This window comes from Stigmatopora argus, chromosome 12, assembly GCF_051989625.1.
Source record: "Stigmatopora argus isolate UIUO_Sarg chromosome 12, RoL_Sarg_1.0, whole genome shotgun sequence".
Lineage (NCBI taxonomy): Eukaryota > Metazoa > Chordata > Actinopteri > Syngnathiformes > Syngnathidae > Stigmatopora > Stigmatopora argus.
This window is the reverse complement of record NC_135398.1, coordinates 1670592-1685039: the sequence shown is the minus strand read 5'-3', so window position 1 is coordinate 1685039 and position 14448 is coordinate 1670592. Positions and strand designations below refer to the sequence as shown.

At 36.1% G+C, this 14448-nt stretch overlaps 2 protein-coding genes and 1 long non-coding RNA gene across 10 annotated transcripts in view; 2 read left to right on the top strand and 1 right to left on the bottom strand.

The window, feature by feature from the left end:
* Nucleotides 1–2120, top strand: part of LOC144085735 (phosphatidylinositol 4-phosphate 5-kinase type-1 alpha-like) — an 18396-nt gene extending 16276 nt beyond the window's left edge. For 2 of the 4 annotated variants that reach the window (XM_077615324.1, XM_077615327.1), the window contains exons 16-18: nucleotides 6–80; nucleotides 1501–1579; nucleotides 1669–2120. In XM_077615324.1, the coding sequence (XP_077471450.1) occupies nucleotides 6–80; nucleotides 1501–1566 (141 nt within the window). In that variant the 3' untranslated portion in view covers nucleotides 1567–1579; nucleotides 1669–2120. The remainder of the gene's footprint in view (nucleotides 1–5; nucleotides 81–1500; nucleotides 1580–1668) is intronic. The other 2 variants (XR_013304225.1, XM_077615326.1) reach the window with 1 other exon arrangement.
* Nucleotides 2121–6254: 4134 nt separating this feature from the next.
* On the top strand, nucleotides 6255–7342 carry LOC144085408 (uncharacterized). The gene is made up of 2 exons (XR_013304117.1): nucleotides 6255–6394; nucleotides 7074–7342. It is a non-coding gene; the product is annotated as an uncharacterized LOC144085408 (long non-coding RNA).
* The window catches only part of LOC144085407 (ephrin type-A receptor 4-A-like), a 46478-nt gene continuing 39253 nt past the window's right edge, over nucleotides 7224–14448 (bottom strand). For 3 of the 5 annotated variants that reach the window (XM_077614643.1, XM_077614645.1, XM_077614647.1), the window contains 6 exons: nucleotides 10058–13593; nucleotides 9479–9633; nucleotides 9199–9284; nucleotides 8088–8141; nucleotides 7358–7473; nucleotides 7224–7304 (listed from right to left, as the gene is read on the bottom strand). The gene's annotated coding sequence lies outside the window, so the exon portion shown is untranslated. The remainder of the gene's footprint in view (nucleotides 7305–7357; nucleotides 7474–8087; nucleotides 8142–9198; nucleotides 9285–9478; nucleotides 9634–10057; nucleotides 13594–14448) is intronic. The other 2 variants (XM_077614646.1, XM_077614648.1) reach the window with 2 other exon arrangements.

Here is a 14448-nt window from a genome sequence, read left to right as displayed (position 1 = left end):
CCAAGTATGCAGATGGCAGATATTGGGTGTACTCTCCCGTTCTTGGCCGTCATAAGCTAAACTCGAGCTCCAGTTACACTGTGAGTCACCGGGCTGCTGTAGAATAGAAGCTTCTAGAAGTGGCATGGTGTCTATTTTATTTTATTTTTAATTTTTTTAAACTCCCATCGGAGCGAGTAAATGCTGAGAGGCGAGCAAATATGGCGGTTTACGTTCAAGAGTGCCAACATTCATTAAATGACTGTCACGTCAACGCGCTGTGAAGTAATGGGCTAAATTTATGGCGGGATAAACACATATCTGGCAACCGCCACGACCAACTGTCAGGAAAATGCGAAGCAAAACAGCAGAAATTCAATGGGTTTTTATGTTAAAATATCTTTTTTTAGAAAGTTTTTTTTTATTGTTTTTTTGTTCTTTTACTGGAGGGATGATTAATGACTCGATTTTGAATTATAAAGTGAAATTGTTTTAAAAATAGTATGTCCTTTTAGGCCTTCAGTTCATTTTTATTATTGAGCAAGTGATTATTTTTAGTTAATTATAAAAGAATAATAACGTAAACTCATTTTATTATTGAGCAAGTGATTGATAATTATGAAAAAATCATAACTTAAACACCTAACGTCCATAAACATGGATTTTATCATTTAGTCTTCAAATTTGGCCTACATGACCCAATAGTTAAGTCTCAATTGTATTCATAAACCAGTACATTATTTTAAATTTGTATATACATGACATGGTAATAAAACCTTTTAAAATGTTTTTCTAATTAAAAATAAATATTATTTTTCTTTTCATCCATTATTTGGCTGCTTTTAAATTCATTTTGACTTAGAAGAAAATACATGTTAAAAATTGGCATTTTTTTTACATAAAAAATTATAATCCATTAAATATATTTAATTTAATTAGTTATATATAATATATATATTTAAGTGGACTATTTGGGCACCATTGGCTGTTCCCTTTAGGCATGTTTTGATTATGATTTGGGTTTTTTTTAAATTTGAATTCGATTTAATGGGAAAAAAAGTCATGTGAATTAATTTTTTAAAATTATTTTTGAATTAATTTTCACCCCCAAAAAGGAAAAGAACCTCTCAGCATTTAGACCTCCACAATTGTGAATGAACTCCAAATTGTACCCATCAAAAATGTGTTATTAATAGACATGCATTGGATTGCATTGTGCTTTTAAACGATGAACGTCTTTGCAGATTTAGTGGCTTTTATAGTCGATAAAGTGAATTAAAATTAAAGCTGCACACTTGGCAAATATATAAATTCTTCAATTTGGACTAAAAATGTACTTTTGGACAATTCCGCCCAACGGCGCCGACATTTCTGCTCATTAAAAAGACAAAATGTAAAGAAATTTCCGAGAAAAGTGCAGCTTTAAAATCAATTATGACAAAAAATATCTTTTATTTTTGAAGTGTCTTCCCTCTCATTTCTTTTCCTGCCATCCTGTCCTGCTCAAATGTACTTGGACAGACTCAGGAGGACCAGAGCTGTGTGTTTTTTCCTCACTCCAGCTCAGAAGAAGATGATTCGTCATGAGGAATGAGAGACTGTAAGTACAATTATTATTAGTTTTTTTAACTTGCAAATCTTTTTCCCGGTGTTTGCTAATGTTATTATTATTTTTTTATTTTCTTTCAGTAGCGGCAAGCTGTGAGGTTTGATGAAATCTGCAAGATGTTCATGATAGGCTTCTTTAAAGCATTTACTGTAGATCAGGGGTGTCCAAACTACAGCCCGGTGCCCAATTCTGATTGGCCCGCAGCCAAAAGGGAAAATAGAATTGAATATGGCCCGCAAAATAAGGTAAAATCCAGCCTACATTCTGTTGCATTTCTCAGTTACAACACTAGAGGGTAGTAACTTTAACAGTCAAAACATGCAGCATGTTTAAATCGATGTAGAAAAATGTTGATTTTTTGTATTTAGTTTTAGAGTACATTTAAATATATATTATTGGTGATTTTGTTGACTTTTTAGTTTTTTGCTGACACGGACATTTTGTCTCCTAAAAAAAATTGTAGGCCTTAATCCATTCAAATCCATTGACAGTCAAAAAGGATTGGACGTCGATTGCCGTCAAACTTTGGAAGACATACTGTATTTTCTCGCATATAAGCCGTATTTGTAACTAAAAAATCAAAGGGAATCAAATGGTAAGGCTTATACTTACAGCATTGCTATACTCTGTTTCACCAGTAGATGTCGGCAAATTAACATTTACTATGTGTTGGTTATTTTCTGTTTTGCAGCAAGAAAACAACAATTACTGGATAAATTACTAACTTATGTTATTGATACTAATAATGTGCTTTTGTGCAGAATCTCAATTCAACAATTTTAAGGCTATTTTAAGGGTGCGGCTTATACGCGAGAAATTGTAAAATTCAACCATTTTTAGCCAATTTTAAGGGTGCGGCTTATACGCGAGAAATTGTAAAATTCAATAATTTTAAGGCAATTTTAAGGGTGCGGCTTTTACGCGAGAAATTGTAAGATTCAATCATTTTAAGACTATTTTAAGGGTGCGGCTTATACGCGAGAAATTGTAAAATTCAACAATTTTAAGGCAATTTTAAGGGTGCGGCTTATACGCGAGAAATTGTAAAATTCAACCATTTTAAGGCAATTTTAAGGGTGCGGCTTATACGCGAGAAATTGTAAAATTCAACCATTTAAAAGCAATTTTAAGGGTGCAGCTTATACGTGGAGCGGCTTATATGTGAGAAAATACGGTACATATGTATGTATAATACATAAAAACTTTTGCGATTAATATTTTTAACAAATTAATGTGGCCATTTTATCCTTTGATTTTTCTGAAATTGGCTGTCGGATAGAAAAAGTTTAGACACCCCTGCTGTAGCTAGCTCACAATTCATGCAAATATTACATAGGAAATATTTCCAAAAATATGCAATTAAGAAAAAAAAAATTGGACACCTGCACTGTGAAAGGCACGAAATATGTTGACGGTTGAGCAATATGGACTCATTATGCTGTATTTTTTTTTTGAAGGAACACAATTGATCATTTAATTATTGCACTTTATTATGGCACTTTTTCCAAATATGATTTGTCAGTCGACTCGTATTTATTGTTTCGTCAATTTGTGTGCAATATGGATTGGTCCATACTTCAACTTGCCTTATTGACTCATTTATACATTGTTTAAATGATTATGATGACCTAGTTGCATTTAATTTTAATAACAAATGTGTTTTGTAAAATGTAAATAGTTGAAAAAAGTGAACATTTTGTTTGAAATACATAATCATGTCATGACAAAAGTGACATGATTTACTGAATGACAATTAATGACATCTGCCATGAGCAGTCATTTATATTCATGACAGATGTCATGTCTTAATTATTATTATTATTCAGTCATAATTATGACACTGTCATCAGGAGCTTTTGAATAAAGTTTAACCTCCAGAAATCTGTAGCAAAATACTACTGTTTTCTTTTAAATTTAGTTTTTAAATGATAAAGATTGACAGGGAAAACAAATAAGTACACATTTTAAAAGATAAGTATACAAATATAAGAAATGGCCTGAGTGTTTAGTGTGTCATCCTCAGAGCCTCACAGTTCTGGTGGCGTGGGTTAGAATCCCGGTTGGCAGTCAGGCCTTTTTTCTTAAAAAATGACCATGTATAGTAAGGCTTTTTTTCTTAAAAAACGACCACGTATAGTAAGGCTTTTTTTTTTTTTATTAAAAAGACGACCATGTATAGTAAGGCTTTTTTTCTTTAAAAAATGACATAGTATAGTAAGACTTTTTTTCTTAAAAAACGACATAGTATAGTAAGGCTTTTTTCTTAAAAAACGACATAGTAGAGTAAGGCTTTAAAAAAAACGACATAGTATAGTAAGGCTTTTTTTTTCTTAAAACGACATAGTATAGTAAGACTTTTTTTCTTAAAAAACGACATAGTAGAGTAAGGCTTTAAAAAAAAAAACGACATAGTATAGTAAGTCTTTTTTTCTTAAAAAATGACATAGTATAGTAAGGCCTTTTTTCTTAAAAAATGACCATGTATGGTGAGGCTTTTTTTTTCTTAAAAAAACAACATAGAATAGTAAGGCTTTTTTTCTTTTAAAAAACGACATAGTATAAAAAACAACTTAGTATAGTAAGGCTTTTTTTCTTAAAAAAACGACATGCTATAGTAAGGCTTTTTTTCTTTAAAAAAATGACATAGTATAGTAAGGCTTTAAAAAAAACGACATAGTATAGTAAGACTTTTTTTCTAAAAAAACGACATAGTAGAGTAAGGCTTTTTTTTTTAAAAAAACGACTTCTGATTCTTCTCCTTCTAGTTGTTGCTGTGGTCCAGTGGCAAGAACATTGGTTCAGAACCTGAGGTGGTAACAGGTTCAAATCAGGAGTGAATTCAAATCCACCACTTACATCTTTTAAATCATTTTCCAATGTTATTGAGGTAATGCCATTACCTCAATAACATTGGATACTATAAAACCGTACGTATCAATATTACGTACGGTTTTATAGTATCAAGACCACAAAACTCACGACTATTCTACAATATGGGCGTGGTTACGCCTATTGTCGACGTAGCTGAGTTAATTAAGCGCATGCGCAGTAACCGTTCCTTTTGGAAGGCTTTTCTCACGCTGCCAGTCGACGAGGACGCCAAGGTAAGGAAAAGAACAATTTACTGGCCAAAATGCGTTTTTATCAGGCTATCGGGAGATTTTTCAGCTATCTATTGAGCCCAAAACGCCAACAAATATCTTAGTTTAATGCCAGGTTTAGCACACCGTCGACAATTTAAGTTTGGGCTTCCCGACCGGCTATGTGCTGTATGTTACTAGTTAGCATTAGCGTTAGCGTCACGATTTGACTTAAAAAGTATGTTGTCCGTTTTCTCCATTATTGAGTCGTGTGGCAAGACTTTAAATTTAATCAAACAACGCCGATTTATCAACCGACAGTTTGCTGGGTAAATGCTCACTCTAGAATGACATCCAAAGGCACGATTTAGTTCCCGTTGTGTTTGTTGGATGTAATGATAGTTTTCATTGCGTGTGCTAAACACCCGTTGCCAATTTGTAATTGTTCTGTTTTTACAAAAAAAAATCACTTATACAAAACTGTTAAGCCAATTTTCTCCTAGCTGTTCACGTCTGTCTGTATATTTAATCGCCGTATACAAAACTATTAATCCAACTTTCTCCTGGCTCACTGGTGTCAAACCGGCGGCCCGCGGGCCAAATCTGGCCCGCCGCGTCATATTGTGCGGCCCGAGAAAGTAAATCATGAGTGCCGACTTTCTGTTAGGATCAAATTCAAATAAAGATTATACATGTATATTATATTTCCTCATTATCCCCTTTTTAAATCAATAATTGTAGTTTTTTAATCCATTTTTTTCCTTTTTGTGTTTTAGTTCAAAAAGCATTTAGTAAAATCTAATAATAAATATATTTAAAAAATTCTATTTTCCACTCTAATGTTGAACACATTCCCAAAAATATTTTGTTTCCTTTTGAAATGAAAAACAAATTATTATAAGATATTTTCCCCTCATGAAGAAAAAAAAGCTCAAACAAACATTTGTTTTTAGATCTATAAAAACAGAATATTTAGGGCTTTTGATAGTTTTTTAAATCCAATTTAAATAGAAAAAAATATCAAAATATTATTTCAAAAATAGTCCGGCCCACGTGAAATCGCGTTGACGTTATTGCGACCCGCAAACCAACCCGAGTTTGACACCCTTGTCCTAGCTGTTAACGTCAGTCTGTATATTTAATCGCCTTGTCTGGAAAAGGAAAAATAGCACTTGGCACTCGCTAACTCATTTTCATTCTTTATCTTGATCGTTTATTAAATTTCTTGTAAGATTTCTCTATTCCGTAATTATTTGGCAACCCCCAAATACCTTGGTTAAATCAAGTTTTCCCTGTTTAGCATCAAGATAAAATTACTCCCCCCCCCCCCCCCCCCCCCCCCAAAAAAAAACAACTAAGCCTATCTGTTGAATCTCCAGGCTCTATATATGCTAACTTATGCTTTTTTTTGTCCAAATGTTCCCTGTTTAGCACCAAGATGCAGATCTTCTAGCATGCCTAGAGCACTATTGAGGTTATAGAAGAGACTGGGCCAGCAGATCAAGGTAAAACTACACCCCCCCCCAAAGTTGAATCTCCATTCTATATATTCTAACTTTTGCTATTTTTTTGCATGCAACAGGCCTGAGAGATCTTCCTCGCAAGTTGCCCACTTGAATCAAATGGTGTCTCTGTACTTCTGAAAATCCAAATTAAATACAAGCCTAAATCATAATGATGTTTCACTGGCCATTCATTTCCAAAGCTCTTTGACTAAATCTTTAAGGTAAGAAGGATCTCAGTTAATGTTAGAGCAGGAATTCTAAGTATTTATTTCCCCAGTTTTTTTTCTAATTTTATTTTCTAAGTGTATATACCCCCAGGTTTTTAATTTTCTTTCTTCTATTTATGTATATACCCCCATTTTTTTAAATTTTATTTTCCAAGTGTTTATTCCCCCAGCTTTTTAATTTCTAAGTGTATATACCCCCATTTTTTTAAATTTCTTTCAATTTCATTTTCTATGTGTATATACCCCGTTTTTTTAATTTTATTTTCTAAGTGTATATACCCCCAGTTTTTTAAATTTTTCTTTTGATTTTATTTTCTAAGTGTATATACCCCCAGTTTTTTAAATTTTATTTTCTAAGTATTTATTCCCCCAACTTTTTTTTCTGTGTTTTACCATGTTTATTCCCCCAGCTTTTTAAATTTCTTTCTTTTAATTTTATTTTCTGTGTATATACCCCCAGTTTTTTAATTTTATTTTCCAAGTGTTTGTTCCCCCAACTTTTTAATTTTATTTCTTTCTTTTAATTTTATTTTCTGTGTATATACCCCCAGCTTTTTAATTTTATTTTCTAAGTGTTTATTCCCCATTTTTTATTTTCTAAGTGTATTTTACAAAATTAATTGTAAGTGTAAAAATGTTTAGTGAACCTTTAACTAAAATATCTGGACTACAGGTGGACAAAGCAGAGAAAAGACTACACCAATCAACACTTCAATGTAATGCCAACTAAGTATGATAAAGTTCAAATGTTTACCTGTAAATAATTTTTTTTTAACTTGCATTGTTACCTGCATTTTTTATTAGATAAAGACAAACACATGTATACATTTAAAAACTTTTATTTTGAAAAACTTCAGAGATGTTCAAATGGACAAAGAAACTCCCCTTGGCACCAGGTGGATATCTGGAAACAAAAGGGGGTCAATACAAAGTAAAACACCATTCACAAGGTCTTACCTTTTATTTTGAAAAACTCCACTGATAGGTTTTCGCGTAACCACCAGCACCGCGAAAAGGGGGGTGCCTCAGGCTATCTGTACATAGGCAGGAAACCTTGTCCCCCCTGTGGAATTCTGGAAAACGAAAAAAGGGGGTCAATACACAAAGTTAAGTAAAAAACCATTCACAAGGGCTCACCTTTTATTTTGAAAAAGTTTGGAGATAGGTTCTGGCGTAACCCCCAGCACCGAGAAATGAGGGGGTGCGTTAGCCTATCTGTACATAGGCAGGAAACCTTGTCTCCCCTGTGGAATTCTGGAAAACAAAAAAAAGGGGGGTCAATACACAAAGTTAAGTAAAAAACCATTCACAAGGTCTCACCTTTTATTTTGAAAAAGTTTGGAGATAGGTTCTGGCGTAACCCCCAGCACCGAGAAATGAGGGGGTGCGTTAGCCTATCTGTACATAGGCAGGAAACCTTGTCTCCCCTGTGGAATTCTGGAAAACAAAAAAAAGGGGGGTCAATACACAAAGTTAAGTAAAAAACCATTCACAAGGGCTCACCTTTTATTTTGAAAAACTTCACTGATAGGTTTTCGCGTAACCACCAGCACCGTGAAAAGGGGGGTGCCTCAGGCTATCTGTACATAGGCAGGAAACCTTGTCCCCCCCCCCTGTGGAATTCTGGAAAACGAAAAAAGGGGGTCAATACACAAAGTTAAGTAAAAAAACATTCGCAAGGTCTTGCCTTTTATTTTGGAAAAACGAGGGGGGCCTCAGCCTCTGTACATAGGCAGGAATTCTAAAAAACATAAAGGGTCAATAGATTAAATTACATAAGAAATACAGACTATGGCCTAATTAAGTCAAATTTAACTAAAAAAACTCATACATTTAGCTTTTTTTCTATAAACCATCAAAAGGCAATATTAGACATTCCTGATGGTCTGGTTTTCTTTTAGTCTGCTGCAGAAAGACTAAAAAAATGATCTGAGTCTTTAAACACCCATATCCTGTCTATTTTTCATGTTTTCCTCCACAAACAAATAATCAGGATTTTGATGTGGTGGGAAATATAGAAAACACAGTGGACAGGGGCCCACAAGGTACAAATTACATGAAAATAATAAATAAAATAAATCCTACTTCTGCCTGGAGTTTTCAGTCAATTTCAAATCCATTCATTCTTAAAAAAATAAATATCCCAAAAGCTTCTGTTTTTCTCTTCTTATGCCGAGGAAAAAAATGTTTAAATGAGTCAAAAATGATAAATGCCTCTTAGGTTTTGTCAAAACCACATTTAAAACTAAAAATGAAACGGTCCAAGCCCTGAGGTCTTTAAGAAAGTTAACGGGGTAAAAGTATATAATCTATTTGAGTGCACAGTTCCACTACATGGCAGAATTTTTTGTATCAATTACCAATTTCGTCATACGCATTTATCTGGGTATGATGACAAAGCCTGTTTGCTTATTATTTGTAAGTTCAGAAAGATGTGAAACTCACAAGCGGAAGCTACGCCTACACTTGCCACTATAGTATTTTTTAAAATTAAATTCAATAGGGATGACCCTACTTTACAGTTTTTAATTTATTGCAGCCATGTCTGGTCTACATTAACCGCGATAATCGAGGGATTACTGTGTATTCCTTACACGTCCACTAATGGCATTTGTGTGGGTGACTTATCCACAGGTTTTTGCTATTAAAAAAAACACCCAACTAGTTAGTGTTTTCATTCAAAAGTTGAATGTATCATGATGAAAAACGAGCCAATTGCGCAAAGCCTTGAATACTGAACGCTGACGTTTAAATATTAAACGGATAGAGAAAATCGGAACTATTTAAAAATGACTCACTTTGTTATGGCGTCGACAAGATGCCCCTTTCTGGTCGTTTTGGCCACATTCTTGATGTTTCCCAGCAGTCTGTGCTCGTTGAGGGACTGAAACACACAATGGAATGATTTCTTTTTAAACAAAGAGCGATCGGTAACGCAATGTAGCCAATTTGTTAGCAAACATTTTGCTGTCTGCGCACACATGGGGCTGGCTACATCACGCTAACGAATCATGCTACCGTCAAAATTCACTCTTAAGACGAGAACTGGGGCTTCGAAATCCCCAAACGACAACGTACCGAATGCGCTGCATCGTCTTGTGAGAAGTTTGTCCGGCTTTCTTCGGCAAATCGTCACTTTTGAGCTGCTCTGCAGTGCACGCCCGTGTTGCCTCCGGGCTAGCCAACCATTTTGGGTTTGACGTCGGCTATTTGAACTCTGACCTCGGCCACGCCTATTAAAGATATAGACACATAAAAAATAAATTGTTTTCATAATAACGTGCGTTAGTCAGTGTGTGTGTGTGTGTGTGTGTAGGGGGGGGGGGGCTGTAAATGCTTTTTGGTTGGACTTTAGTACTTTAAAAAAATACATTGTTTTCATAATAACATGCATCATTAGTCAGTGGGTGGGGCGGGGGCGGGGCTGTAAATACGTGTTGATTGGGCATTCATACTTAAAAAAACACATTGTTTTCATCATAACGTGCATTAGTTAGTGGGGGGAGCTGTAAATCTTTTTGGGTTGGGCTTTAATCCTTTAAAATACAGTATTGCACATTATGAACATTGTGATGACATGCACTTTAGTGTTTGTTTTTTACTTCTAGACATTAATGTCTAGAAGTAAAAAAACAAACACTGTGGAATTGAACTCACTCCTGATTTTGGACTTGTTCCCATCTCAGGACCTGACCCGATGTCTTTGCCACTGGACCACAGCAACAAGTAAAATTAATTGGAAGTTATATTTCTCCTCTCCATTACCTCAATAACATTGGAAAACGATTTTAAAGATGTAAGTAGTGGATTTGAATTCACTCCTGATTTGAACCTGTTACCAGCTCAGGTTCTGACCCAATGTTCTTGCCACTGGACCACAGCAACAACTAGAAGGAGAAGAAGGAGAAGAATCAGAACTCATTTTTTGAGGAAAAAAGCCTTACTATCCTAAAAAAACGACATAGTATAGAAAGGCTTTTTTTTTAATTTTTTTTAAATGACATAGAATAGTAAGGCTTTTTTCTTAAAAAAAACGACATAGTATAGTAAGACTTTTTTTCTTTAAAAAATGACAGTATAGTCAGGCTTTTTTTCTTTAAAAAAGACAGTATAGTAAGTATTTTTTTCTTAAATAAAACAACATAGTATAGTAAGGCTTTTTTTGTAAAAAAAAAAACCCGACATAGTATAGTAAGGCTTTTTTTCTTAAAAAACGACATAGTATAATAAGACTTTTTTTCTTTAAAAAAACGACATAGTATAGTAAGGCTTTTTTTCTTAAAAAACGACATAGTATAGTAAGACTTTTTTTTTCTTAAAAAACGACCATGTACAGTAAGGCTTTTTTTCTTTAAAAAAACGACATAGTATAGTAAGGCTTTTTTTTTCTTAAAACGACATAGTATAGTAAGGCTTTTTTTCTTAAAAACGACATAGTATAGTAAGGCTTTTTTTCTTAAAAAACGACATAGTATAGTAAGACTTTTTTTCTTTAAAAAAACGACATAGTATAGTAAGGCTTTTTTTCTTAAAAAACGACATAGTATAGTAAGACTTTTTTTTCTTAAAAAACGACCATGTACAGTAAGGCTTTTTTTCTTTAAAAAAACGACATAGTATAGTAAGGCTTTTTTTTCTTAAAACGACATAGTATAGTAAGGCTTTTTTTCTTAAAAACGACATAGTATAGTAAGGCTTTTTTTCTTAAAAAACGACATAGTATAGTAAGACTTTTTTTCTTTAAAAAAACGACATAGTATAGTAAGGCTTTTTTTCTTAAAAAACGACATAGTATAGTAAGACTTTTTTTTCTTAAAAAACGACCATGTACAGTAAGGCTTTTTTTCTTTAAAAAAACGACATAGTATAGTAAGGCTTTTTTTTTCTTAAAACGACATAGTATAGTAAGGCTTTTTTTCTTAAAAACGACATAGTATAGTAAGGCTTTAAAAAAAATTGACATAGTACAGTAAGGCTTTTTCCTTTTAAAAAAACGACATAGTATAGTAAGGCTTTTTTTTTCTTAAAACGACATAGTATAGTAAGACTTTTTTTCTTAAAAAACGACATAGTAGAGTAAGGCTTAAAAAAAAAAAAACGACATAGTATAGTAAGGCTTTTTTTCTTAAATAAAACGACATAGTATAGTAGGGCTTTTTTTCTTAAAAAACGACATAGTATAGTAAGGCTTTTTTAAAAATAAAAAAACAACATAGTACAGTAAGGCTTTTTTCTTAAAAAAAAACCGACCATGTATAGTAAGACTTTTTCTTTAAAAAACGAACCCACCTGGGTGACCCTTGTGAGGCAGTTAACAAAAAAGCGTCTCCCACTGAAATGTGCACGGCAACAAAAAAATAATACAATCCGTCAGCAATAAAGCAGTGCAATTAGTATTTGATGCAATCAATTCCTCACCAAGGCTTTACAGAGGCATAAAATGCAAACAGACGCACCCGCGTTAACCGAGAGAAAGGCAAACCTTGACCCCTCCCCACGAGTCCTGGAGAGACGGTCAGTGTCTTAAGGCTGTATTTGGGCAACAACAACAAAACAACAACATCGATTTCTAATCCTAATCCCCGCTACTGGCTGCGGCATCGATCACCCGTCCAGCCAATAACGAGACGGCGCAAAAGAAGAGCGAGCGGAGGGCCGATGAAGGACGAGTTCGAGCGCTGCTCCGCCTTTTTGCGGCTTCCCGGGAAACACGCTTTGGAAGCACTTTGGCAAACACAGCTGAGCCGCTTTTTGCCCATACGTCCCCACGTACCCGCGTTCCGGATGAACGCGGGTACGTAAACAGAGGATTACATTTGCGTCTAAACAACAGTAATGCTAATAAGCGAGTTACAGTCTGCGATTATGAGGCGTTTCCCCCCTGTTGGTGGTTCGAGATTAGCAGGAAGTGACCCAAAATCAACAGGAAGTGATATAATTCTATGCAAAGCCAATGCCCCCAAATAATTAGCCATAATTAGCTCCAAAATCAACAGGAAGTGACCCAAAATCAACAGGAAGTGATATGATTCTATGGGAAGCGACCCAGGAAAGCCTCCAAATAATTAGCCATAATTAGCTCCAAAATCAAGAGGAAGTGATCAGTAAATGCCCCAAAATCAACAGGAAGTGATCCGTAAATACCCCCAAATCAACAGGAAGTGAACTACTCTAGCATAAAAAAGCATCCCTATGTATTGAATGAATGAAACGCCTAGCGCCGTCAATGGCACTGAACTTTGGAAAATATCAGATATAATATCACAATACTCACACGCATATATTCTTTATCCTCAACATAAAACAACTGTTATCTCACCAACCTACCAAACCAGGGGAATCCGTACAAATCCCTACTTAATTCAACCAAATCAAGCCATGGTTCAACCCTACAAAACCCACAAAGACTGGGCTTTCCGACACACAATGTCTCCGTAGCTCCGCCTCCCATTCCTCAACTCGCCGATGGCCACGAGCCGCAAAAAGATCATTGATTTCCTCCGCGGGGGTGTCTGATCCCTCGCGCCGCCGAGCTTCGGCACCCCGGGGGGCATGGCGCATCGACAGTTTTTTCAACCACCCCCCCCTGAAAACCCCCCGCGACCCCGTGACCTCTCACCTCACCGGGAACAAAGCGTTATTTGGCCGGCAGAACATGAGCTCGCTAACTCCGTTAGCCTTAATGGAACATGTTACCGTCCATTTTTTCAACACACGAACCCACGGGAGCGCGCGGGTGTGTTGCGGCTCGTAACTTATGTTTTTATTCATCCCCGTCCGTATCTTACGTTCCCTGTTTTTTTTCCCGATAAAATCCCCGTAGCTAAAGCTGACAGGCGGAGGGAGTGGCGTATTTATGCGGGTAGATGTCGGCAGAGGTCGAAGTAGAGGTGGAACGAGAGTAAACATTGAAAGGCGCCAGTCCAAACTAACGCAAATGTTGCCACCTTTTCCCGCTATGTGTGAACAGATGCTTTGTTCGGAATCGACGAGCGCGTGGAGGGATAATTGACTCCAACGTAGGTTATTGAGATAAAGAAAAAAAAATCTGGAGGCATAATGGCATTTTTGGGCTCTTTTGGGGGGATCATTTCAAAATGAGTTCAAACCAACCAACCAATCAACTCCGTCAATTGCCATTGGATTTTCTCTGTCTTGCCACTCAAGCGTCCTTCATTTTGAAGCCGTTGTTCCTAAGAGAGAAAAGAGAACTTTTTATTTGAATCAACAACCACATTTTAAGGACACCACTGACCCGTAAAACCTTCTACCTACCTCCCGACCTTCCTACCTACTAACCACCATGCCTCTCAAACTACCTACCTACCTATACCTGCCAGCCTACCTACCTACCAAGCCTCTCAACCAACCTACCTACCTACCATGCCCCACAAACAACCTACCTCCCTATACCTACCGACTTACCTACCATGCTTCTCAACCTACCTACCTACCTACCTAATAAGACTCAACCTATCTACCTACAAAGCCTCTCAACATACCTACCTACCGTCTTACCGCCATGCCCCCAAACAAGCTACCTCCCTATACCTACCGACTTACCTACCATGCCTCTCAACCAACCTACCTACCACCATGCCCCACAAACAACCTACTTAACTCGACCTAGCGACTTACCTACCATCCCTCTCAACCTACCTAAGACTCAACCTACCTACCAAACCTCTCAACATACCTACCTACCGACTTACCGCCATGCCCCTCAAACAACCTACCTTCCTATACCTACCAACTTACCTACCATGCCTCTCAACATACCTACCTATCGACTTACCACCATGCCTCTCAACAACGCTACCTATGTACCAACCTACCTACCTACCTACCTACCTACCTACCTACCTACCTACCAAGCCTCTCAACATACCTGCCTACCTAGTAACCGCCATGACTCTCAACCAACCTAGCTATCTACCATGCCCTTCAAACAACCTACCTACCATGCCTATCAACCTACCTACCTAACTACCTACCTACCCCCCCACTGCACATCCACTCTTTCACGATTTTCAATCCAAAGCGACGAG